The sequence below is a fragment of the Amblyomma americanum genome, chromosome 7, assembly GCF_052857255.1.
Source record: "Amblyomma americanum isolate KBUSLIRL-KWMA chromosome 7, ASM5285725v1, whole genome shotgun sequence".
NCBI lineage: Eukaryota > Metazoa > Arthropoda > Arachnida > Ixodida > Ixodidae > Amblyomma > Amblyomma americanum.
Window position 1 is genome coordinate 123,111,310 of NC_135503.1, and position 25,528 is coordinate 123,136,837.

Genomic DNA, 25,528 nt, shown 5'->3' on the forward strand with positions numbered 1-25,528 from the left:
TTGAGCGAGATGGAACGATAATTTGTTGGGGATGTTCTATTTCCTGATTTGAATAATGGAACCACCCTCCCGACTTTCCATGTGTTGGAAGAATGGAACTATCGAGAGTCTGCTGAAAAATTTTTGTTAGTATTAAGGAACTGTAGACAATTGTATTTTTTTTTAATTTTGCATGAATGGAGTCAAAACCGGGCGATGAATGAAATTGTAGGGCATCAATAAGTTTAGCAACGCCAGATGAATCGATGATAATTTGAGGCATAGTTGGGAAATTATACCGGAGTGGAACGGGATGTTTGGTGTTTGATGTGCGTGAGAAGTTCTGAACAAAAGTTTCGTTAAGTTCTGATGCGCATAAATGAGTCGGAATAGGGTAACCTGACGCGTCCGTTAAGTTAATAGATTCTTCGGTGTGCGGGTTGACGATGCGCCAAAATTTTTGAATGTTGGTAGACAGCATGGATGGTAAAGTGTTAGAAAGGAAGTTATCTTTTGCTTGCTTAAGCGCAGTTATATAGGCATCAGCGGCAGTCTTGTATGCGCCCCAGTGAGCGTTAAATGGTGATAGCCTGGCTGTGCGATATCGGCGCTTTTTTCTGTTAGATAGGCGTCTTATATAGGCGGTATACCATGGGGCTTGAGGATTAGAAGTGATGGTGCGTCTTGGAACATATTTCTTAGTTAGTTCGTGAACTTTGGCCGTGTACATATCCCAGTTAGTTTGCACAGAGCGATCGTCAAAATTTCTGAAGAAGTTTTGAGTAAAAGCTGATAATTCATTGTTAATGGCATCGAAGTCTGCTCTAATATAATCTAGTATGTTTTTTCTTTCTTGCAGGTTTAGGACAGGCAGTGTTAATGTTGAAAATGAGCAAAGAGTGATCACTTATGTTAGGTGATGGCTGAAGCAAAGTCAGCTCGATTTGTTAGGATCAAATATGAAGTGTTGGCTGCGTTGACAGAGATTCTGGTAGCGTTAGTGACTAATTGGGTAAGTGAAAAAAGGAGCATAAATCAAGAAAATCACTGGCATCGGATGAAAATTGAGATCGGGTGGGAGGCTGGGTAACCCAAGAAATAGTCGGAAAGTTAAAATCACCTAGTAAAAAGAAGGAAGCAGATGGAAATCTATTGTGTATTATGTTAAGTTCGTCACGAAGGTTGCAAGAAGCGCAAAAGCGCTTGCACGGCCTTCTTCTTCGACGGTAGGTCCTTTTGATGTTGTAGAATTCTTTTTTCGGATAGCGGTTGGTCGTCCAGTTGGTCAAGTCCAGCTGGTCTACCGGCCTGTGTGAAAGACTTTAACTGGAACGCCTTGTGTGTGTCTGTCTTCATGTGTGCATGTTCCTTATTTTTTTACGTTTTCCTCTCTGTCATCTTTCTAACCCCTATCCCCCATCCCCAGTGTAGTGTAGCAAACCGGAGACTCACATCTGGTTAACCTCCCTGCCTTTCCTTTTCCTTCTCTCTCTCTCTCGTCATGAAGGTCGTTAATAAACGAGCGTTGAGTAGGAGGACGCTAGCATACGCCGAATATTATTTTCTGATGGTCGAGAGTAACTGACGCCCAGACAGTTTGCAAGACGCTATTAGTGTAGATGCATGATGACGGTATGTCTTTCGAAATAGCAAGGAGTACGCCACCTCCCTGCTGATTAGTTCGGTCATTGCGATATACTGCGAAGCGGTGTGCGTTGTGAAATAGTTCGTTATCGCGCCCCTAGAACGCCCCATGTGGCGAAGCGACTGATCCTTGGGGCGCGTGTTCAGATGGCAGCTCGATTTCATCGATTGTGTCATTAGATGAATTGTACATGAAGCATTTGCCACGTATTTATAGCTTATTGTAGCGAAGGCGAAATTTGGGTGATCCCGGATGGCTGATTCCAAATTCGGTAAGTTTTCTTCTCGCAATTCGAGTGGCGGGTGAAAAATCCTCGCTTATTGAAATTTTGTGTTCCTTGAAATCATTGCGATGTAATAGGATTAACTCTTTTATTTTGTAGTTGGTAAACTTGGCAGTAATAGGTCTGCATTTATTAGCGGAAAATATCCCTAAACGATGAACACGCTGAAATGGGTCGTTTGGTAGCGAGTCAAGAACATTCGTTAGTGCATTGGTCAGTGTACTCTCAATTTGTTGCCAAGTTTCAGATGAATCTGTCAGTCCATGAAAAATCAAATTATCGCGGCGCGACCTGTCCTCCAAATCGTCTTGGCGTTTTTGTAAAAAGTTATTTTGTGAAGTTAAGCGTTCACTTGATTCTTGCATGCCTGCAAATTCATGGCTGAAGGTGTCAAGAACTTTCCCTTTCTCTTCTATGCCGTTGGAGCGCTTCTGAATGTTAGTTATTTTTTTTTCCATGCTTTTCTGCCCAGCCTGAATGGGTTTAATATCTGCGGTCAGTTCAGTTTGTGCCTTCGAACTTTGCAATGAGCGGGCGTGAACATCTTTGAGCAGTTGAAAAATTACGGTCATCTGTTGTGCAGGGTCTTCGGGGAGCGATTCAATTTCTGATAGGGATCGATTGGTGGGGCCGGGGTTCGTTTCTATGTCGCCGGAGCACAAGAGTAGGAAAGCCATAGAAAAGCAATCGCACAGAGTTTCACACAGCACCCCTGGACACGGGAACAGCAGCAAGCCGATGTCATCGCTCTTTTTAGCGTACAAGGAAAACGTACACACCTGCATCGGAGCAAAGCGGAAGTCAGGAGCCATGCTTCTTGCAATGTTCCCGTGCCCACTGAACCCGAGGATGGAGAGGCCACAGCTTAAATTCCTTGCGGGCGATGATGCAGTTGTCGATGGGGTTGAACGGCCGAAGGCGAGCGATTCTATCGGGTGCGCAGGGATGAAAAATATGTTGAAGGGGCCATTGTCAGGCAGTGGCGGTGGTAGCATCTCAGTTGATGTGCATGGGGGAGATAGCGATTCCGGTATCAGCCAGGTGAAGAAGAGCGTCAGCGTAACCTGCATCTGAGCAAAGCGGAAGTCAGGAGCCGTGCTTCTTGCAATGTTCCCGTGCCCACTGAATCCGAGGACGGAGAGGCTACAGCTTAAATTCCTTGCGGGCGATGATGCAGTTGTCGATGGGGTTGAACGGCCGAAGGCGAGCGATTCCTTCGGGTGCGCAGGGATGAAAGATATGTTGAAGGGGCCATTGTCAGGCAGTGGCGGTGGTAGCATCTGAGCTGATGGGCATGGGCGAGATAGCGATTCCAGTATCAGCCAGGTGAAGAAGAGCGTCAGCGTAACCTCCATCGGAGCAAAGCGGAAGTCAGGAGCCATGCTTCTCGCAATGTTCCCTTGCCCACGGGAACAGTTGCTCTGATGGATCAGCGATAAGTTCCGCCGTCAACAACGTTAAATCCGCCTCGTGCGGTAGAAGGCCATTTGTGGCCCTTTTTTTCAAGGTGGGATCAAAGACCCATTTTCCAAACATTTCACCCTAAATAAGCCGAGCACCAGACCAGGGGAAAGCTTGTACCTATTATATCACCGGTGGGTACTCGGCGGCATTAGGGATCGAACCCCACACCTCCCGCATGCGAGGGAGATGCTCAACCACTTGGCCACCGCTAATTTGCCATCGGCGATCGACGGATGTAGAGGCCCCCTCTGTCACTGAATAGCCATGCGTGGTTGCGTACAATATTTTCTTCTTTAAATACACCTCCGGCCTTTATGGTGCAGAAAAGATTGCCTGAACTATATAATGTTTATATTTGCTGAAGTCAAATGGGTCGATACAGCAGCTTTGCTATTACTCCTATACATTGGAATCCCATGCGGAACCAAACTTGTGGCTGAATGTTTCTTCTGTCGCATTGGTCGCGTTCTATTTCTCGGCAGAGAGCAAAAGCGCCGCTGGATGTTTCACTGCGGCAACCGCAACGCAGTAAAATTTTGCCGCTGCTCAAAGTCACAACCGAACCGACATCCGCATACGTTGTTTTGACCAATCAGGTGTGGCCGCTGCGGCAGATTATGACTCCATTTATTATGACACAGACTCGGAATACGGCCCTAGTTTACGGGCAGATAATTCTGACAGGTTTCATATACATAATCACCTCAAGGATATTCGTTTTTCTTCTCGTAATGGCAAGCGTTAAGAATTCCATGTTACAAATAGATACGAGATTTTTTTACTTTTTAACCATGTTGTATGGGTGCAGCTTACATACAAGAAGGGTCGTTCGTTTGTGTAGGTTACCTGTCAATCTCTAATTTACGGTAGCACCATTACGGTGCTCGAAAGGCTTTTAGAAACTGCTTTGAAAGAATTTGTAAATTTTAATGCGCATATGTATTTGGCTTGAGCTCAAGTACTCATTCATTTAGGGCATCCGAGTACTTCGCGTACTCTATCTTGGGCTGGCAGAAGTAAAGCATTTATGCGCAGTCCGAAGGGCGTCCACAATTTATAAAAACTAAGGTTTCTTTCTAGAAATTGTGTTCCTTTGTGCCACTTGGCGCTAAACGTGTGTTCAAGAGGACTCACGCCTGGCGACTTCTCCACTGATCGAGAACAAATACGCAGATTTTGATTTAACATTTAACCATCTCTTTATGTCTCATCTTTTCTTTGCTATCTGCTTCATATTTCAGGCTTGTGAAGTAAGACCGCATTGCTAACAAATGCTGAACGAATGATTTACAACCGCTTTTCTCCGCCGTTTACGAGAGATTCAGAACACACATGCGCTTACCTTTGTGATTGATCCCATGTAGACACACAGACAGCTGTACGCAATCATTGTTCCACCTAAGAGCAATGCTTTAAAAAAGTTCATGTTAGTGAAACGAGTGAAATACGGCAAAATACTGAATAGTGACAATGCGGTTAATTCTCTAATAGCTATTTTAACTTTGACACAGTGGAGCTGAACATTTTTGACAAGTCTGCACAATATATCAAGAGAAGGAGGCACATAGACGTACCCAAAGCTCGCGTTATCCACAGGAGATGGGAGTCGATGTTCTGGACGCGCGGTGTCAGCACATCGACGTAGATTACTGCGGCCAAGGAGTTAATAACTGACGATATTGTGCTGCAAAACGTAGCGTAAGAATTGTTTTTTGAAATTATACAAACCCGCATAATTCTCATAAGGGCGTTCTAGGGAAAATGCCACGAATAAATAGCGAATCTCATTTGAGTAGGTCAGAAGTAATCCGGAGAAAATAACCATTTCGCGCTCCTGACATTCTGAAAGGATCCTACATCGGATTACGAATGAATGTGAGGCATCAACTACGCACTGAGCGATGAGGGAGCAGAAACTAATAGAAGCCCCGGTATATCAAGAACCATCATGTCAGCTGAGGCGTTTTTATTGAAGCAGTTAATGTAGATGGAAAACTAGGAAATGTTAAAATTATTTCTTTTCAAGCGGCATTTTTTTATCGGTTTCTGGATTGAAATATAATTGCGCATGCAGAATAAATGTTCTGGATTTACAGCATATAATTTTCTTTTAATAGTTGGCGTGCAGAATGATTTTTACCGAAATTTTCAGGACATGCAAGGAGGGATAAATTGTTTTATTGCTTCAAGAGCAAGTATCTATATTTCAAAAGGATTTGAAAGCGCAGTGTTTGTCAAATGCTTAGGGGAATCCCCCAAGGTAGAGTATATGCGTAATAAGGGAGTAATTACGCATGGCATCCACCCAAGCGCAGCCATAGGGCTACAAAGAAATGCTTGAAGAGAGCTTTGACCAACACTGGTTTCCACTTCGATTTACTGATCAATTCGCTCTCGCCCTACCATAAGCTTGTCGTCCCGGTTAGCGCAGTTTGCAGAGCGACTGTTCCGGTTTAGTGGTGGTCCCGGGTTCAAATCCGGACCAGGACGAATTTATTTTTAACTGCGCTAAGTTTCTGAGAAAGCTGTATAGCTTTCTTTTGTAGCCGTATGGTTGCGCTTGTGTGGATGCCAATGAGTAATTACTCCTTTTTTTACGTTACGCAAAACCAGTTCTCATTCGTGAACATTTAGACGTGACTCGAGACTAGTTGTCACCTAGTTGCTGCGCTCACAACAGCAGACAGGAAAAGGCCAGTGAACCCTGGAAATTCCTTCAGGTACGTCTTGATGTAGAAGGGCAGAATCTGTTCAATAAAACGGAGCGCTTAATTCTCAGTAGCGCACACGGCATATTTATTGTCATTTTATTTTATTTTGAAATACTGCAGCTCCTGCTTAGGGCTATTGCAAGAGTGGGGTTAACAGTTTTTGTAATAACGGCAACGTACAACACACACACGAAAAAAGATTACATCTAACAAGTTTGAATACATAGAGCGAACAATGTGATAGGCTGTAACTAATAAACTGAAGCAATGCACATAGAACACAACCCAAATGAAAACATCATGTGGCACTGATGGCTGTTAAAAATGAGTTTAATGGAAGAGACCGCGCTATGCCAGGAATTAAGTTCCAATGTTGAATCGTACGAGGAAAAAATCTGCGTTTGAAATCATTAATACGGGCCAAGTACGGCCTATTATTAAGGCTTTCTCTCTTTAGTCTGCTTGAATGATGTGTAAAATAGGTCAAAAACGCAACTTAAACGCGCATGTGCAGAAGTTGCGTGTTTTGAGTTCATGGAGCACAGGCACTAGCTGAATACTCGCCTGGTCACGGCTCTTGATGGCGCCAGATAGATTAGGGTCGCAGCCCTGAAACCACAGTGCCACGGCAATGGCTAAAACCAGTTCAACTATGTAGACAGTGGCAAGGAGCAAAGATCCCGTGAAAAGAGTCCTGCAAATAATAAGCCAGTAAAATAATTACTTTAGGTTGCGCACAGGACAGGTGTTTGGACTTCGCGTTTCAACGATGGATCCCATACAGAGTCCTTGAGTACATCTGACAGTGCTTAGCCGTAAGTGAAGGCTGATTTTCAATACAGGAAGTTCTCTCAAAGCTTCTTTGGCCTCGAACCTCAAAGCCCAAGGCCTGATTGAGCTGAAGGAAATGTGGGAAACGGCTCCTAAATTTAAATGCATTGTGAGCAAAACACGCCCTGATATTGAAGCGGTCTGTTTAGAATTCGTTATATCATATTTAGCCAGGGTCTCTCGAACGGAAAGGAAACGTCAGAAACACCTGTATGCATCAGTGTTGCTTGTTCGATAAGCAATACGTCGTAGACAGTGAAATGCATGGGGCAGGAGCAATTGGCATCGAGTTTACGTAGTAAAGAGCCGCCCAGAAGCAGTTCAATTAGGAACGCTTAAATCAACCTGGCCCTAATTTTGATAAAAGAAAGTAATAATCTTGCGATCAGCGTTTAAATGTGCCGAGGGCAGAAAATATGGAAACGCATTCGCAATCCGCTAATTTAAAACACGACATACAGCACGAATATGCCATCCCGAGGCCGCTTTCATCTGAATTATGCTTGGTCGCAGAAGGTTCAATCTCACGACGTATTACTACGGATGAGAGTCGGGAAAAAATAACTGTATAAAAGAAAAAAAAATGACTAAACTTGCCTTCCCTATAATCCATATTGCCAATTTGTAATTTTTTTGTTGTTTTCATCCGTTTCCTGCCTTCTGCTCTGGAGCTGAGCGATGTTTTTCTACGTGCTTTCTTTCGTCTGGCATTATTCTAACAAGACACCGACTTTCAAGTGTTTTTTTTATTTCTCTTTCCACTCTTGTCGGTTACTTTCAGCCTTGGAGAAAAACTCCGGTGTTAAGCGATAGGTAGGTAATTGAGTAGGCGATGCCAAAAAGACCCGGTAACTATAGCGCGTTTTGCTCTTAAATACAATGCTAAAGCGTGCCACAAAATTTTTGAGCCAGGTTTTGTAATAGAGCATAGCTGAGGAAAGGCAACGGTGTGAGAATGCAAGGACGATTACACGCAGCAGATAAGGCAGGTGGTATTTCTGTGGGTCTTCGTTCATGTTATCTCGCACTGTTGCATTTCTGAATAATGTAGCCAAATACTTCGAATGCTTCACAAAAGCCACCAGGTCTTATCGCCCTCCCATGCTTGGTGGTCTGCATGGTGGCGCTACCTCAAGCAAACGCCGGAGCCAACCGTCGAACTCCGACGGTTGAACGGAGTAAGATTTCTTGAATGGTACGCTCTCTGCTGTTCATGAGCAATTTAAAACAATCCATATTTTTGTGTAGTGTTCACTGTGGACAAAATTGCTTTTTTTTCACCTGATAATGTTACTTTGTTACAGAAGAGGCCTGATGCGGGCTGGCAAGCCCATGTTGACGTAAAGGATATAACAGTGCTTTAGACGGGACAGAGGGAACGCGACACACACTTGCGCTGACTCACAAGCAAATGATTTACAGCAACATGTGAGGCCGCATGTGAAGCAAACGTGGCGAGCAACAATAGCGGAGTACCAGCTTACCGCATGCAGAATCGAAACGACAATTGCATAAATGCTGATCAAACAGTGAAGAAAAAACAGCGTGCATCCCGTACTTGCACAAAAACTCGCACGAACTCAAGAAGATTGGAAGGAAACCGGGCGCGATGTTGCTCTGTTCCACTTGGAAAAAACTAGGTGGACTGTGCAAATGAGAGCACGAAGAAGGAAGGAAAAAAGGCTGTCTGAGAAAACACCTGAAGCTCGTTGGCTGTAACGTTGGGGTGGTACACAGGATTCGGATATCATGCGGTCATTTACGGTCATACGGTGGGACCGGGAGCTGCCTCAGTGATAGAATATGTAAGCACCACAAAAATATATAGATAAGTAACGCATAAATAATCTCTTTATACAGTGTGCTTAGTGAAAAAATGGTAACACTGTTTTACATCGCACCGCGATCATCGCCAAGTACAAAAACGAAACCTCTAGGCTCATTTCCGAGGCCTACACAAAACTAATGACACACCTATCAGCAGCTCGTTGATGGCTCTCTTACCACATGAAAGCGCATTTATCATTTGGTGACACGGATAAATTCCTGGCGGTTGTGTGGTTTTCCTTTCAATTCTTTCTCGCCGTGTTGCACTACATATGCTGCCTCACATGTTGAAGTAAATCATTTAGTTGCTAGTCAGCGCAAGCATCTCTCGTTCGCTTTGCACTGTCTTAAGCGCTGTTTCTTCCTCTCCGTCAACACTATTCGACGTAAATATCGCGGGTTGCGAGTTGGGAGGAAAAAAATTGTTTCAGAGTGGTGATGCGACAAATATAAGCGGAACTGAACGATTGTTAGATAATAATGTACCGAAGAAACACGCCGCTTATTATGGGCGGCGCTTCCACTTCCCGCAAACCTTGTTCGTCGGCACATTCATTCCCTGTGATAGTACGTAGCCTGTGATTACACTCAAAGCACGAATTTACCTCTACGTCAGTAAAATGAGAGGCTTTTCAACGCTGCACCAGACGTCTTGAGGTAGGAAAATGGTGGAGATTGACACCTATAATAAATTCTGGGTTACTGCTCAAACTTCGCATAAGTTTTGAAGAAGGAGTATATTTGCGTTTCCAACCGCAAGTATATTGTATTTTGAGTGATTGACGTCTCCCCTCACCTTAGGCAGTATACCGTGTCCCTAAAATGTAGTACGCTAGAGGATGGCTTACTCTCTTTAATTTCCATAAGGCTAATTTTTGTTAAGAGTGTAGGAGGTTTTGGGTTAACAAAGATGACTCACTGTGACCCTGCCAGTTTTATTTTGTAAATCAAATAAAAAGCAATAACTTTTTTCTCGATTTAATATGTTGACACTGATGTTTTTGTAACCCTTACCTTTGTGCGCTGGCAAGCGTTCTGGAAGCAAGGCATCTCTGCATGACAACCTGGTCCATGCTCCCACGGTATAAATTGGCACACACTGACGAAAGCACTACCCATGCGTTCTCGTCGTCGGTAAAACTGAACTCGGAACTTGAGAAAAAAGAAGAAAAAGAGCTTGTGCTTGCACCATAACTTATTTCTGAGTTCTCTGAACCTCACATGATGTAGGGTAAAAAAAAAATCTTTCACTGCACTGCAGCCTGCTCCAGCGGCGACTGGTGCAGACTGGAGCAGCGACATGTGCCAGCGTCACAGAGGTCTCGCCTCAACCACTGCCGCGACTGATCTTTACTGGTGGTGCCGAAGAGCAAATCCCTTGAAAAATGTGGCGTGGATATGTTTCGCTCTGAATAACAGCGCAGAGACAAAGGACGCAGGAAACAGACAGTCTCGTTCCTCTGGCCCTTGTCTCTGCGCTGTTATTCAAAGTCAGCATGTACTAACTAGCTGAACCCGCCGTCTAACCAAACTGTGCAATTCTCAAGAACTTTGTTTCAACAGCGTTTTGCGGAAATGTACAACCGAAGAGCAAAAAATTTCTTTTATATACCTATATTTATGGGTTACGGGTGGCGGGTTTTCTTTTTGGAAAATCCGGAATATTTTTCTACTTATATCTGAGCACAGTTCTGGATTATTTTTTGTTTTTCGGCAGTGATTATCGCTGGGCTAGTTGGTTCTTAATTCACTGAAGTAGAAACCAGCGAAAACAGACGTAGGAAAAGAAATTGGAGGCCAACGCACACACAGCACGACTGGATTCCTATGAAGAAACGAACGTTTATATTCGTGCGCCCGCGCACACTCTGGACCAGGTGAACGAAAGACCTTTACGTCTTTGCATGTATGCTTAATCTTTCTGATTAAAAACGATGCCCGAGCCCAAAGTTGTTCGGTGATACCTTAGACGTTTATTTAGGCACCTTATAGTTTGGCCAATAAAGTTTTGGATGAAATGATATAGAACAATCCGTTGGAATATACCACACCAACTCTGCACGTAGTTTATATCGTCTGGTGGTTGGTTTTGCACGCGCCAGTTTCCCACAGGCCACAAGAGATGTGGGCGCACAAACCAGAAAATTTACGGCGACCAGAAAACACCGAAGTGACACGAAATTTTTGAGTTACTTTTTCCAGCCCAAGTCACGTCTTGTAGAAGGAAGAAACACTTCATTTGTTTAAAGTGACAGCTTTACTGCGCCATTTTCCGCGAGTTTTGCCGACTCCGCCGCGTTGACCTTCATCAGCTGCGCCGAAACTGATGAAAACCGGGAGCTCCAAAAGCAAACTAAAGGCGCGTTGCTGGCGCTCTAGGACAGTGGACAGCGCAGTCGCGCTTTAAGCTACGTGGCGGTAATGACAGATGTGCGCTACGTGGCGGTGTTGAGAGAGAGAGGCGGGCTGCATGCGTTAGCGCTGACAACGTTGCGGCAGAGACGTGGCACAGCAGGAATAGGGCGCGGTGTCCATTAGGTGCGCAATATCTCGCGTTAAACCATTAAATTAACTGTCAGGGTGGCAGACGTTACAGACGACAAGCCGGGTTTACTTGCCCGATACACCATGTGCACAGCTTGCGCTCTCTAACGAGGTTCAGCACTGGTTAAGCCGCAGCTAAATATTTCCTATGCTCTTACACTGGGCTTGGAAACTTTGCGGAAAGCGTTTGTTTCGCTAAGAATTCACCAACCGCCACCTAAACGGAAGGGGGAAACACCGAAGCCTGCAACTGGTCAACCTGCTCCACCAGATTTCAGTGCATCACATGCGAGTAACATTTCTTTAGAGCATTTATAAAGTACAAGTTCGCAATGTACGCTTTACGAACTTGGACTGCGCCGATTCATACTGTGACAGGCCTTATTAAACCTAGGCGCATATTTTCAATGCAGGTGTCAATCAGGTAAAAATGCCAGTTCTAAATCTAAGAACCTAAACGCCTTACCACACGGAAGCTGTTTGGTAAAAAGCCAGGTTTTTGAAACAGCTGCTAAAAACGTTTAAAATCTCGTCTGTCACAAAGGTAAGCCGGTGAGTCTGAGTTAAATTTAAATTTACTGAGAAATCATCGATATGTCTAAAAATTCTTAAAAACTTGTGGCTTGAAGTGAGCACTGTATAGTCGTCAAACTTCACTAAAAATTTCTCACAAACAACTCTCGGTACACAGAAATTCATACAGACACTCCAGTTTTGAATAAAAAAGTAGTAATTTTGTACGACCGTTGAATCCAAGGATACTTTGAAAAGTTTACGGCAAGATTACACAGGTAAGCTGCATTCAGTCTCGAAAGTAATTGTCCCGGTTGTTTCAGTTAATGAGAGCACTGCTCTAAAATTTTTATCATGGGCACAAAATAAAACAGGTTCACAATGCCCACCATAAAGCTGCTTTTAGCACTGGAAAACCCGCTGTAGAGGCACTCCATCAGTCGCATTGAGCTCTGCACAAGAAAGATATCCGTTGGCATCTGGCCCTCGCAGGAATCTTTCAGATAGTTGGAAACAACTATGCGCCAAGAATAATCTGTGACAATCGCCATGAAAAGGAAACCAATTTTACATGATTCACAACAGCGCAGCAAACACGGACTAAAGGGAGAGTAGACAAAGCAAGCGCTGACTTTAACTGAAATTTATCACAGGAAGGCAACTGTATAAGTCTCGAATCTTACAAAAAAACGGAACCGACATACAAGGCGTAAACTATATGCGTACGTGTCCAAAAACAAAAAACTCTGGCCAGTAGAAGATAATCCTGGACGCACACTTATTCCCGCTGTCAATTGAGATAGGCAACCTTGAGGAAATCTTGTTAATTTTCTGCAACCACCACTGATGGGCGACTCACGCAAGTGTAGTCCAGAATTATGCATGTAGTACGCTTCCATTATTTCTCTAGCCAATTGGTCCTTATGTCTAAACAGAATGGCTGTAGCAGAAAACCCAGGGTGCAACCACACGATCTGCGGTTCAAGGCGAGGTCAATGGGTGACTTTGAAGAACTGTTATCCAGGAATAGGAGTGTTCCTGAAGCCTTTTATTTACGCATCATCAGCCGTGACAAATATACAGACGACTGCAAAAAAGCTGATGCCTATAAACAACTCTAACAGCGGACGAAATGAACTTTTGACGATGCTTGCCCTGTCACCCACCAATTTTACCACGCAGGCTTACATTACATCTCCATTTTTGTTGTAATCAGATGTCACTAAACTTATCAGGTGTCAAAAAAATCTTTCATGGCGTATTTGCCTCTATCGTCTTTAACGCATGGGACAGCCTATGGACATAAGATACAACAGTAACCTTTTATCGATCAGTGGGAATCTCTTGCTGTCTTGCTCACCTTTTCACCAATTTCGTTACCTTTTCCCAATCTCTGTTTATAAGGTGATCCAGGTACCCGCTCTCTTTCAGCCCAGCCAGTTGTTCAGAGAAGCTATCATTGATGAGGTGGGTGCAGAACTTGTAAACAGCTGACCAGTTACAGACACCACAATACCTTGTTTTCCTAGCTTTGGGTGACCTGAATGAAAGCCTAATAAATCATTCGCAGTTCGTGGACAGTACTGCCACCACAAGTGATCAGGAAGATCAATAAATTTTGCCCGTGAATAGTGCGCTGTTGTGTACCATGAACATATACCAACTCGCACAAGTTTCTTCACTCATTATCCAGCCTTATGTGTCTTTGCAGTGATAAGCACGCGAGAGTCGTCTTGATCACATTTGCGAACTCAATTTTTATATTCACCTCCAGACTTAACCAGTTTCACCTCGACGTACTATCCTTCGGGGTAAATATAGACATGTGCGGCTGGAAGCAGTCTTAATAAGAAAGAATGAGCAGACATGCATAAGCAATCTTTCAGTTTTTATCAACGAAAAGGAGTGTCAGTTTTTATCGTTATTATCTTCGATCACCTTATTTGGAGCGTGCGCTTAGTCAAGAAAGATATACAAATGTTATTTTGTTCACCTTAATAAATCAGTTGCAGCACAGCGGTGCTGTTTGTGCGCATCCGATTTCTTGTCCTTCGGCCGTTTCCGCTGGTTCCCCCATCTCTGAATTATGAACAAACTAGTCTATCAGCCTACGCTCTTGAACAATTATTCTTCTACGCTGCGCTCTTTCTGTGTCATAATTCATCAACGGGCATTTTATATTCCTGCGTCAGTGCTACTAACTTGACTACATGTAAGGCGCGACCTTTCTCACAATCCCTTAATAGAGGCATGTTCGAAGTATGCCAGCTTACCGGCCCTCTGCCACCTTCTTCAGACCACTGGAAGGATGTCTGCAAACCCTCATGTGGCAGCTGTAGCGGAATATCATACACGTGCGGGGTTGGCTGTTGTACTTTTACTTTCAGTACGGGCACCCTCTGGGTGGCTTCAAGCAAACTTCGGGAGCATCTTTGACTTGCAACACTACTTACCGAAGCCTACTGTAATGACCCTCAGCGGTGTCTTCCTAAGAAAAAGAGACAGAATACAATCGGCACAGCTGTAACGTATCTGGCAGGCGCCTCTCTTCCATCACAATCTAAAATAAAACTGAAACTCTGTCCTATATTCTCTGGAGCTACGGGCCCGCCAGTACGAAGTTCGAGGAATGGTGCACAGAGTGGCCGATAAGGCCCCATCTGAGGAGTCGGTTCACTGCTTCTCGGAGGAATTTGCTTGTGTAATGAAGGCCAGGACTGGCTGCCATAAAATAAGCAAAGTGCTGAGCACTTTGTTCACTCACTTCCGACGTAAGGGTGTCAGCCTCCTGCAAGCTGACAAGGAAGGTGGGTTCGTGGCTCTTCTCTTGTTATAGTATTGTAAAGGGGCAAGCCTGAAAGCGAACGCCGAAACGGGTCACCGGCGCGCCTTCAGGTGTGCGCGAAATGGGCACCCCGTAACCCGACATTACGCGTTGCTGGCGGGAGTCAGACTGGCTCCTCTCCCTGACAAGCGAGGGAGATTTTATCTTTTCTCTTTCTGTTTTCCCCGGTGCAGCTTGGTTCTGTTGAGTAGGCGCTTGTGTTGTCCGTCGCGTATGGTGTTTTGGTGAATCGTCACACCCATCCGTTTCTTATGAACCCTGCTCTCCGGCACTGGGGGACGAACGGTGCTTTGTTTACGCCTCTATAGTCCGTAGTAGCTAACAGGCCTTCGTACCCGTGTATACCTACGAAGCTGGGGGTGCAAAGGTACCGCACAAGACTGTTGGTGCCGCACCGAGGCATTTGTAGACGGCTCGGTGCTTAATGAGCAGCCAGGTGGGGACGGCTGCTCTGTGTCCGTTGTCGCGGCTAGTGTATGAAAAGGCCCCTCGTCGTCTGAGAGACCGCCAGACGCATTTTGCGATCGCACGTGGTCCGCGTGCCTCTTCCATAGAGTTCATTCTTCGAGTTCTATTTGAGGCAACAAAGAACTTGCGGGATGGCGAACCATTCCGGAAACTCAAGCCGGGCCTTGTCGGAAGTTTCCAAGACAGGCTCGCCAAATGGAGACAGAGAGCTTGTGCGTGCGCAACTGTCAGTGTTATAGCGCATCTATTGCTTTAGTTGGTGAAGTCCACATGCGCCCTTAGGCTGGGGTGCATGCGTTCAATGGGCGTATGCAGCTGCCTACCGAAGAGGAGCGGAGCGGGAGGGGACGCAGTAAACACGTGCGGCGTTGTTTTGTAGGAAAACGCGATGTTATCCATGCTTATTTGGAAATCTCCAGGCGCTGCCTTCTTCCGCTCTCGTTAATTGTCTGCACGACCCGTTCCGCTGCTCAGCTCTATGCTGTGTAGTATGGCAGGGTCAGAATTCGCCGAATGCCATTCTTCCTCAATAAGTCAGCTTAATTCTCGCTGGTGAACGTGGTGCCATTGTCGGAGAAAATGATGTCTGGAGTGGCATGTGTAGAAAATGTGCTTCGCAGGCATCGAATTTTGCGTCCACTGAAGGCGCAAGAACGAGAACCACCTCTACTCATGTGGAGTAGGCATTGACTGGGACGAATAAGTAGTGTCCTTAAAATAGACCATCAAAAGCGACATGCAGTCTAGACCTCGTTTTTGTTTCGCAAACGGTCACGGATTCGGCTGTGCTTTGTGTCCATTATCTTGTGTTCTGGACAGATTTTGCAAAGTAGCACTTTGTGTGCGATGCTGCGGTCGAGCCACCAGATGTGGCTCCGTGCGACTGATTGTTTGGTTTCCACACCTGGGTGAATTGCATGAAGCAGATCAAGAAGTTCTGCTTATAGTTCTGAACGACAACTCGTGTTACTCGCAGGACGCAGTTTTAATGAACACAAAACTCTGCACGGTTCTTCTGAAATAGTGTCCAATCACTTCTTGGCAGCTCGTATCACTAAGGAGCGCCCGGCGTAGGCGTGACGTAACAAGATCACGGCCTGTAGCTTTGGCGATGGCGGATGGCGAAAGAAGTCGAGGATATGAACTTTGAAAAAGCATGACGGTATCAGCAGGTTTTTTGTACTGTTCCGGGCTGTTAGGAAGCGGTAGCCGGCTCATCGCGTCGGCGTTGTTGATTCTGGTGCCGGGGCGGTACACAAGCGCGTACTTCTACACTGACAGAATAATTGCCCAACTTATCGTTCTCGGTGATGATCTGTCGGGCTTGTCCTGCCAGAAGTGGTTTGTGATCAGTTGCCACTTCAAAATCTTGGCCCCAGAGATACTGATGAACCTTCCAGACGCCGAAAATTAAGGAAAGGGCTTTTATGTCCAGATGACTCATTCTTTTCTGCAGGAAGAAGGCTACTCGATGCTAAGGCAATAGGATGTTCCCCTGTTTCATCTTGGTGCTGTGAGAAGCTCCGATTCCGTATGGTGAAGCTGAGCAATTGAGAACGATTTGCTTGGAAGAATCGAAATGATGTAGTACCGGTGCAGAAGTCAGTAGATATTTAGGAGAGCAAGCTGCCAGGCTAGTTTCTGATGCATGTTGTTTACTAGGAAGCACAAATAACGGAATCTGCGCTTCAAAAATCTTGCCCACATAAAATGCAACAGAGTTTGGATGATCAGGTTTCGCGACTTTTAAAAGCAGGCTTCCCTGGCTCGATTATTTCAGCTGTCGCTGAAACCCTCCTACAGAAGCATAAAGGCGCCCAGAAAAGTTCTGAACCCCCTTCTTCAAAGCCAGTGGTGGTCCCTTATGTACAACAACTCTCCCATAACCTGAAAAAAATTGCTGGCAGGCATCATGTGCCCTTCGTGTTCTGAGCACCCAACAAGATGAATAAGCTATGCCCTCGCATCACTGGTTGTGCCGGCAGAGGCTGCAACAAAAAACATGGGTTTGCCTACGTTAAATGTGCAACAGGCGTTGTGTACAAAATTCCCCTCTCATGTGGGGCTTCATACGTTGGCCAAACTGGCCGCTGTATTAATTACCGGCTACGGGAGCATGCCAGAAACATAGAAAATAATGATACTAGCGCTAACGTCGTGCGGCATCTTGCTTCGTGCAGTGTAGGGCAAGATTGGAGAAGACCACGACTCTTGGCAAGAGCGGTAATGATAAGGCTAGGCTCGGTTTATAGGCTTATTATATCAGAAAGCTGTCCGAATGTTGTGTCAGTGACACGTCTGTACACGTATATTCTTCTGAATGTGCTTTTTTAAATTCGTGTTTCGATTCACTTGTGCGCTTGACTGATGTGCGGTCTTTGTGCCTTCTCTAGGCGCATGCTCGACATTCTGTTCTTATATATCCCCTGTACTACAGCATGGATAAACAGTTAGTAGTAGCGCTCGTGAACGCATTTTTCTGTTCCCTACTCCGTCCCTCGTCCATTTTTGGCCGCTTCCTACTAAACAGTAGATATTTACTTTCTCTGAAAGATTGTTCTTCTACGCTTGTCCACTTCCATGGAGTTTCTTTTGTAAGTAGCAGATTCAAAGGGCGGAGAACTGTCGATACGTTAGGCAGAAGACGCCTCTAGAAATTAATGTGTCCAAGGTAGCTTTGAAGTTGCTTGAGTATTCACGACAGCTTGTATTTTCCTTTGTGTTGGCATCAGTCCGCCAGCGTTTATGACATGGTCCAGGTACTCAAGTTCCGTCGGAAGAAATGAACACTTCTCGAGCTTGAGCTTGAGGCCTGCTTTCTGTAGACACTGTAGCACACTGGCTACGTTACTCAAGCGATTTTCATCGTTTAATCCGGCAACAAAGATGTCATCAAAGTACACGGTGGCATGGCGCATGTCTTGTAGCAAGTTTTCCATTTCTCTCTGGAATATTACCGGCGCTGAAGCTCCTCCGAAAGGTAGTCCGGTATTCTGGAAGAAGACTGGAGGCTTGTTGATTTTAACTAGCCTGTGTGAGCTCGTGTCAAGTCCTGCCTGCTCGTAAGTGCCTTTCAGGTCCAGCCTCGTAAAATTTTTCCAATTGAAAGTTTCGTCCAGAGGTCCTCGACTCGCGGACGGATAATTTTAAGCAATATGACACCTTCAATTGTGACCATGAAGTCCCTAAATATGCACATGCGGGCGTCTTGCTTGAGCACAGGAACAATTGGGGTTGCCCTGATCAGACGATCTGACGGCTGTAAATACCGCTTCTCGTTGCATTGTTTGCAATTCTTCTGCAACTTCGTCCTGCAATGCGAAAGGAACTTTTCGCGGTTTGAAGAATTAAGGCGCTGAATATTCCATCAATACATTTTCGGCTTTCACAACATTTAATGTTCCTAGTCTCTCTGAAAATACTTCTGTGTGGCCTGTCGTCAACGTTCTGCTCGTCAACGTTCGTAAGTGGGTCAACGGAGCACACTGATCCAGGTTCGTCCGAGAAGGGTTCGACACTCGTCCCGAGCTACAAATAGAGGCAGTGTTGTCTCTCTTCGTCTGAACTGGACTGGAACGGTGACGTTGCCGCTAACGGGTGTCATACTTCCGCAATAGCTCTTCGGATTCACGTCTGATGGGTCTACTGAGAGCTCGGGAAACCGCTGTTAGAATGCGGTCTCCCCAGTACCAATACACTGCCCCCGTGTCTAGCTCCATTATAAGATGCCTGCCTGCGACTTGTAATACTGTTAAAACCGAGGAATTTTTTTCTCGCTGCTCATCTGCCATGTCTTGTAAACCTGTGACTGGATTACAGGAAGATCTTCACTGTTCGGAAGACTGTGAACTGGCTGCTTTTGTTGCCTTTGTCTACTGTACTTGCTTGACACGTTCTTTCGCTTCGTATCGATAGCCTTTGAGCGACATACCATGGCCAGATACCCAATCTTACGGCATGCGTTGCACAGGGATTTGACGTGCTGGCCTACTGTTGCGTAGTGTAGCTCTCCACAGCGATAACAACTTATCGTCTGTTCCATCTGCGCTTGCATCTCACTGTGAACTGGCTTCGCTTCAGCCATACCCTGAGCTTGCATCAACACGCTTGAGTCCATTGTAGCGATAACTACATTACGGTAGCATTTCAAGCCCTCAGTGTGGCAGCGCCACCACCCTGTGGCTGTGCTGCCACCCTGTGGCTGCGCCGCCACCCCGTAGTTGCGCCGCCACGCTGTCACGTGGTTGGTCACGAGGTGCGGAGCAGCTGCCGGTGGCGTGGCGCCGTGGCTGATCAGGTGGTTCGTCACCTGGTTGGTCATGTGACCACGCAGCTGCTGCTGCCGGAGGCGTGGCGCGCCGGCGAAACCGAGCTGCCACCGCTATGCGCATGCGCCGTGTCAAGTGGGACGAAGATGAAGACGGAACAATCAGCGAAACGGAGCGGTGAAAGACTGATTGAGCAAGTTTCACACGGCCAGCTGTAGCTATCGCGTCAGTCCAGGTTTAACCAAACCTGAACCACCGCCAAATTTTTTTTTCGGGTCCATTGTAAATAGCAGCCTGACTGCTGAGTCGAACGTCAGCATGCGCCGTTGCATTGGCGCGTCATTAATGCCGCAAACGGGTTTGTCACACAGCATGTCAGGAAGAAAGGTTCCGTACGTACTCACAGGTTGCTGAAAGCTTTTTAAGTGATGCGATGTAGTCGCCGACAGATTCCTCCTGTTGGTGAGAGCGAGTATATAATTTGAAGCGGGATACCACCATGGAAGGCTTTGGAATGTAGTGGGCTGAGAGCACGCTGAATATCTCGTTGATGAAGGCATTATCTGGCGTTTTTGGCGTCATAAGGCTCCCTATTAAGGAGTAGGTGTTGGACCCACAGCAAGTCAGCAACACGGACTTTTTCTTCTCCTCTGGAAAATTGTTGGCGTCGAAGACCAGCTTGACTAGCTCCAACTCCGTCTAGGCTCCTCGTTCCCCGTGGAATGGCTCCAATGCTCCGTAGGTCGGCATGGATGCAGATAATGCGATGCCAGAAAACTTTCACTTCGTCGCCAGAACTGTTGTGGTATTGTAAGTCGCCTAGCCTGGAAGCGAGCTCCGAAACGGGTCACCGACGTGTCCGGAGGAGGGCGCCGGAAGAGACGCCCCGCAACTCGACAGTACACGTTGCTGGCGGGAGTCAGGCTGGCTCCTCTCCCAGACAAGTGGGGGGGGGGGGGGGGGTTTATTATCTTTTCACTTTGCCTTTTCCCGGTTCAGCTAGGTGCCGTTGAATAGATGCTCGTGGTGTCCATCGCGTCCACCTCTTTGGGAATCGACACATTCCTCCTCTCTTTTCGAGACCACAATGACCGAGGCTATCAAAAAGAACTTCAGGAAGTTACAGTTAAGGCAGCGTAATCTAAGGCATTAGCCTTGAGGCTTCTCAATCGGCTGAATTGGGGAAGTCTATAAAATGAAGTTCGCAAATGCCATCATGACGGCCTGCGCATGTTTTTCACCGAAAAGGCGCATAAGCTTAGTTAACCTTTTAAGACGGTTGTTACAGAAGAAGGTTCTTGGCAAATCGCGTTTTTTTTCAATTACCTGACACATTCTTCCGAGGGCCTGGTGGCAACAGATCCCATTGGCCTAAATGTAAAAAGCTCCAGCGATGCCTTTGTGGTTATGGAGCTCGGCTGCTGACCCGAAAGACGCGGGTTTGATCCCGGCCGCGGCGGTCGCATTTGAATGGAGGAGAAATGCTAGAGTTCTGTGTGCTGGCATTGTAAGTGCACGTTAAGTTACCCCAGGTGGTCGAAATTTTCCGCAGCCCTCTAGTAGACTTTGTTTGTGAAACATTCTTATTGACAAAGGGGAGGCGGGCCGGCGAAGATGGTGAATTCCGGCCTCAGTTGGTCAACAGCCCTAGTCGGAACATCGAGATGCCCGCCGCCTCGGGACCACGGAAGGCAAGGGACGCTTGGGCCCGGCTGTCGAACATAAAAGGAGGAAGGCCTACGAAGTGTCTTTAAGGAGGGGGGGTGGAATAGGAAGGTAAGTGTGGACTTGATTGGCATGCCCACATCGTGTGGGATATACAGCAACGGCTGTTTTCGCAATGCGAACACTCGGGCTTCACACTGGGTTCGTAGCGAGCAACTTCGCCCGGACACCGGAAGGTGTTGCTCCGGAACTCCCCCAGTACGCGTTCCTCGACCATCGACAGCCTCTTTGTCGGAGGAGGTTACTGTCAGTGCCGAGCATTGTGTTGCTTTACGATTTCTAGGAACCACAATAGCGGTCGATCTAGCTCGTCATCAGGAGATGGGAGGGTGGGTTACCGGAGGGAAAGTGCGGGGGTATGGGCGTTTGCAGCTTCGTATCCTGGAGTCCCTGATGGGGCCACACGATGTGCCTAGGCTGAAGTTCTGACAAGACAAGCCAATCTCAATTCGGAGATTACAGTTGGCCGTTTGGGGTTTAAAACTACGCGGGCAATTGTGACCTCCCTGACGCGATGAGATCTCTCAGCGCGGTAAATGAGTCCATTGACATGTGCGTTGCGATGCACCAACACAGCCGTGTGGTGGCCCGAAGTGGTCGGACCAGCCACATCGACGCAGTAGACACCTAGTTTGGCGCCGTGTTCGGAGTGCAGCGTTCAAGCGCGAGCTGCGCGACGGCCTTCGCTGAGGTCCGGATTCACACTGCGTGGAACAAGGTCTGTCGCGCCAGTTTTCAGGCTTACGAGGAAATTCCTCCTGCGGGACACAGGGTGGTGCGATTTTCAGGCGCGGTCCTGGCCCCGTCTGGGCCAAGCGCGTGTACTGGCTAATGGTGTGTATCTCCCGCAAGTCCCAGAAGGTGCAAAGCACCGCAATACAGTTAATCTGCCCGTGGAGGTTGTGACCTAGAGGTGCAATGCCCGCTTCACCATTTTCCGAATGATGACGTGTTGTTTCCCACTGGCGGCGAAAATACCAGATGCTGCTCTTAACATAGGCCTGCGGTGGACGGAGCGCGTCGCGTTCCCGCGGACCTTCGCGCCGGTTAGATATATGCCGCAACAGGAGAACCACTATGTCCCTGGTGCGCTTGAATTAGCGATCGTCGTATCTGCTTAGAGCTAACGGTAAATATTGAGGCCCAAGACACTGAACTCGTTCACTTGGTGCATAGGAGCCTCGAGGAGGGAAATGTATACCGAAGTGGGGTCGGTCTTGACGATGCGAATGTGTAAGAATCACAATCTGGCGGGGACACAGATGGGCCTGCAGGTGTTAGCGTATGCTGGCTGCCTGGTGGAGGCTGTCCTCCATGAAGCGTATGGATCCCGTGTTGACTCGGAGGACGATGTCGGCGTACAGCGCATGGTACATGCCCTATACCCGCTACTAGAATCTGGGGAGCTCCATCATGCATTTCTTATCAAGGGCGACAGCGCACCGCCCTGGGGCCTACCTCTGGTTCCCATGCGGTAGGGACCATACTCCTGATAGTCCATCCGGAGCAGGGCCCGGCACTGGGGGATGGAAGTGAAGGACATAGACAAGCGCCGCCGGCTCGCAATTGGTGAGGCTGATGTTAGAGAGGATTGAGCCGCGTTTCACATTGTCAAGCATATACCCTTCAAGTCCAGCGTAATGATAGCCCTGTCCCTATGCTTGGCGAGGATGACGCCTTGACGGTAGTTAAGCTAGATGTCCTGAGCCGACATATGTGGTGTGAAGGTTTACATCGTGTCGGCAAAAAAGGCCTGGCCCTCAATGTATGGGGAGAGACGGTGGCGTACCGGCGTCTCCATGCTCTTTCAGGCGTCTGATGTGGAAGAAATGGGGCGAAGATTTCCAGAGTGGATCATCTTGCAGAGTTTTGGAAGGAAAGCCACGAGGCAAGTCCTCCATTCCTCCAGCAAGGGCACTGCGCCGTCTCAAATATGATTGATGTATTCGAGAACTCGGGCATACGCCTGATCCGACAGATTCGTCAACAGCGTGACTGTTATGCGGTGCTGCCTTAAGGTCCTCGAGGGCGAAGGGAGCGCTAAGTCGCGCGTTTAGTTGCCCAGCATAATGGAATTCCGGCCCGCTCGGATCCTTTGTGCGAACGAGGTAAGAAGGAGTAGGAGTCCCTCGTTCTCTCAATAGCTTTGCGGCGAAAAAACTCCATAAGCAGAAACTACATTTAACCTGTCATTTCAGAATTGTCAATGAAATCATGCCCCGTAAATTATCAACGTGTTGATAATTAACATGTTCAAAATCTGCCGCACACACCAGTTTTGTCACATGCTGTCCGTTCTAGCAGACGGCATTTCTATTTATTACATGGCATGAGGTGGTAACGTGTGCCCGTCATTTTCCTTAAGACCTGTGCTTTCCTCTGGGCCAACAAAACGTTGCTCAGCTCATCACGCTTCCTCTTGTCACGGAGGTGAGTATCCAACCTTTTCGTGATGAACTTCAGAGCCCACTTATCCTTGGATACTTTCAACAACTCCACGGCTCTTCACCCGAACAGTGGAAAACCACACACCTCCCGGATGAGGTCCCGGACGAAATTTGTGTGTTTTAAAAGGGCGCCCTTTCGCCGTAATGGCCTGGGCTTGGATTAATTTTTAGTTGCATTGTGGCCCTTCTCAAGGTCAACAGCCAATTTGTAATTAAGTCTCATCCCTGCTTCGCTGATGGGGGCAGCCGTTTCTTGATAAAGCATAAACTTATGCAACATTAAAATGGCCAGATTGAGTGATAATAGTGTGATAGTTTAATATTACTGTTCATTATCGTTGCCCTTCCTCTAGGAATGCCTGTGTAAATTGATAGTACCATAAATTAACAATCCTCCAGGCTTGCCGCGCCGTTCAATGCCCTCGCACTTGCTAGCTCTGTACACTTTCAGTGCGACGTAGCTGCGCTTGTGCCGCTTTCAAGTATGATTGCTTGGTGGCTGAAGAAGCCTGAAATTTGGAGTCAAGGCGTGTGTAGCCGCCATAATTTGAAGGTATTTCACAGTGCCTACTTTGTTTAGCAGACTGTACCAAGCCTCGCTAACTTTGTTACTCCTTGAAAACGTTGCTAGACTCTCTTCATTAGGTGTGTGCGTCCGATGGGACACACCGGACCGGACAGGATTTGAATTTTTAGACTGCACATTTGGTGTAGATTAGAAATCTACCCCTAGACACGCTGAGTGAACCTGCGTGCCTTATAAATGCAACCAGACAAAGAACGCTCCGTTAGAAAAGTTTTAAGGAGTGAACTTTTTCATATAATATCAATTGCTTTCTCCAAAAAAGGCTTCCAATTGCAATACTCTTTTAAAAACAGATAACTTGAAATGTCCACGCGGCAGGTAGGAGGAGAGGACGTGGACAAATGGCAGAGAGCTTTATAGTAACGGTCTTCGGGTGCTTTTAAATCACTCATTGGGCTATACACCAAAGACACATGACGTTGTTCCTGAAAAATTTCAGTGCCTGGGCAGTGCAGCGTCCATGTTCTAAAAATTAACTACAATCTGTCAACGTTCCTTAATAATGGCGAGATGGTACATACGAGAGGAAAGATTGTAGTTACAAAAATGCATAATTAACAACCACGAATATCAGCAACTAAATACACTTGCGAATAGTAAGTGTATTTGTTTTTGCAACCATTATTTGAAATATGAAATTTTATTGAAGTTCAGACAAAATACATTTTGTCTAGGTGAAGAGGCTTAAATGTGACACATGAGGTAACATGACTTGGTCCTAAACACCCTGCATTCGTACAGCACAGTGTGGACATGAAAGGCATTTCCACAAAATTCTCTAAGAATAACGTAAGATATTACATACAGCAAAAAACACACAAAAATATTGCAGCAAAATTCTGCAGAAATACCCTGTAATTCCACATACAGCAATTAAAAAAAGATTTGAAAAACAAACCCTTGTTACAAGTAAAAGTAATTGAAAAAAAGAAAATAACCACAAATGTCTTCCCTTGAAAAAACAAAGAAAGATAACAAGAATGGAGGGGATCGCCTGGAACGCAGCAGTAAATATTCTGGCACTGCAGTTCCTACAAACATAGTCGGGATTATAGGCAAGTCAAGAAAAGATCCCTTGCGTGGTTTCGGAAAGCATGCAGAGAAGACCGCTTTCCATGATATGATGCCCAACAAATCAGGATGAAGGTTCAGCTGGTTAGGAATAAGCCAACTGAATAATTGCTTTCCATAGTTAGTCCTACATTTAGATTTTATAAAAGCAGTTTTTCTGAATTCATATTGCGGGTCATGCTTCGTATACTTCGATATGAATAGTTGTGGATCGGTTTTAAAATCTAGAAAGGCAGTCTCTTACAAACGCAACTTATACAATGATTCCAAATTCGGGATTCCATTTTGCATAAAATATGACGATGTTGTGTCGCGTACCGG

The 25,528-nt window shown here is 46.3% G+C and overlaps 1 protein-coding gene across 1 annotated transcript in view; it reads right to left on the bottom strand.

Annotated features, from left to right (window-relative positions):
* The window catches only part of LOC144099527 (sodium-coupled monocarboxylate transporter 1-like), a 185,563-nt gene that overhangs the window by 59,888 nt on the left and 100,147 nt on the right, over window positions 1-25,528 (bottom strand). Inside the window, exons 6-10 of the mRNA XM_077632897.1 lie at window positions 9,755-9,892; window positions 6,647-6,776; window positions 6,030-6,118; window positions 4,946-5,055; window positions 4,714-4,781 (exon numbers count right to left, since the gene is read on the bottom strand). Of these exons, the coding sequence (XP_077489023.1) occupies window positions 4,714-4,781; window positions 4,946-5,055; window positions 6,030-6,118; window positions 6,647-6,776; window positions 9,755-9,892 (535 nt within the window). The remainder of the gene's footprint in view (window positions 1-4,713; window positions 4,782-4,945; window positions 5,056-6,029; window positions 6,119-6,646; window positions 6,777-9,754; window positions 9,893-25,528) is intronic.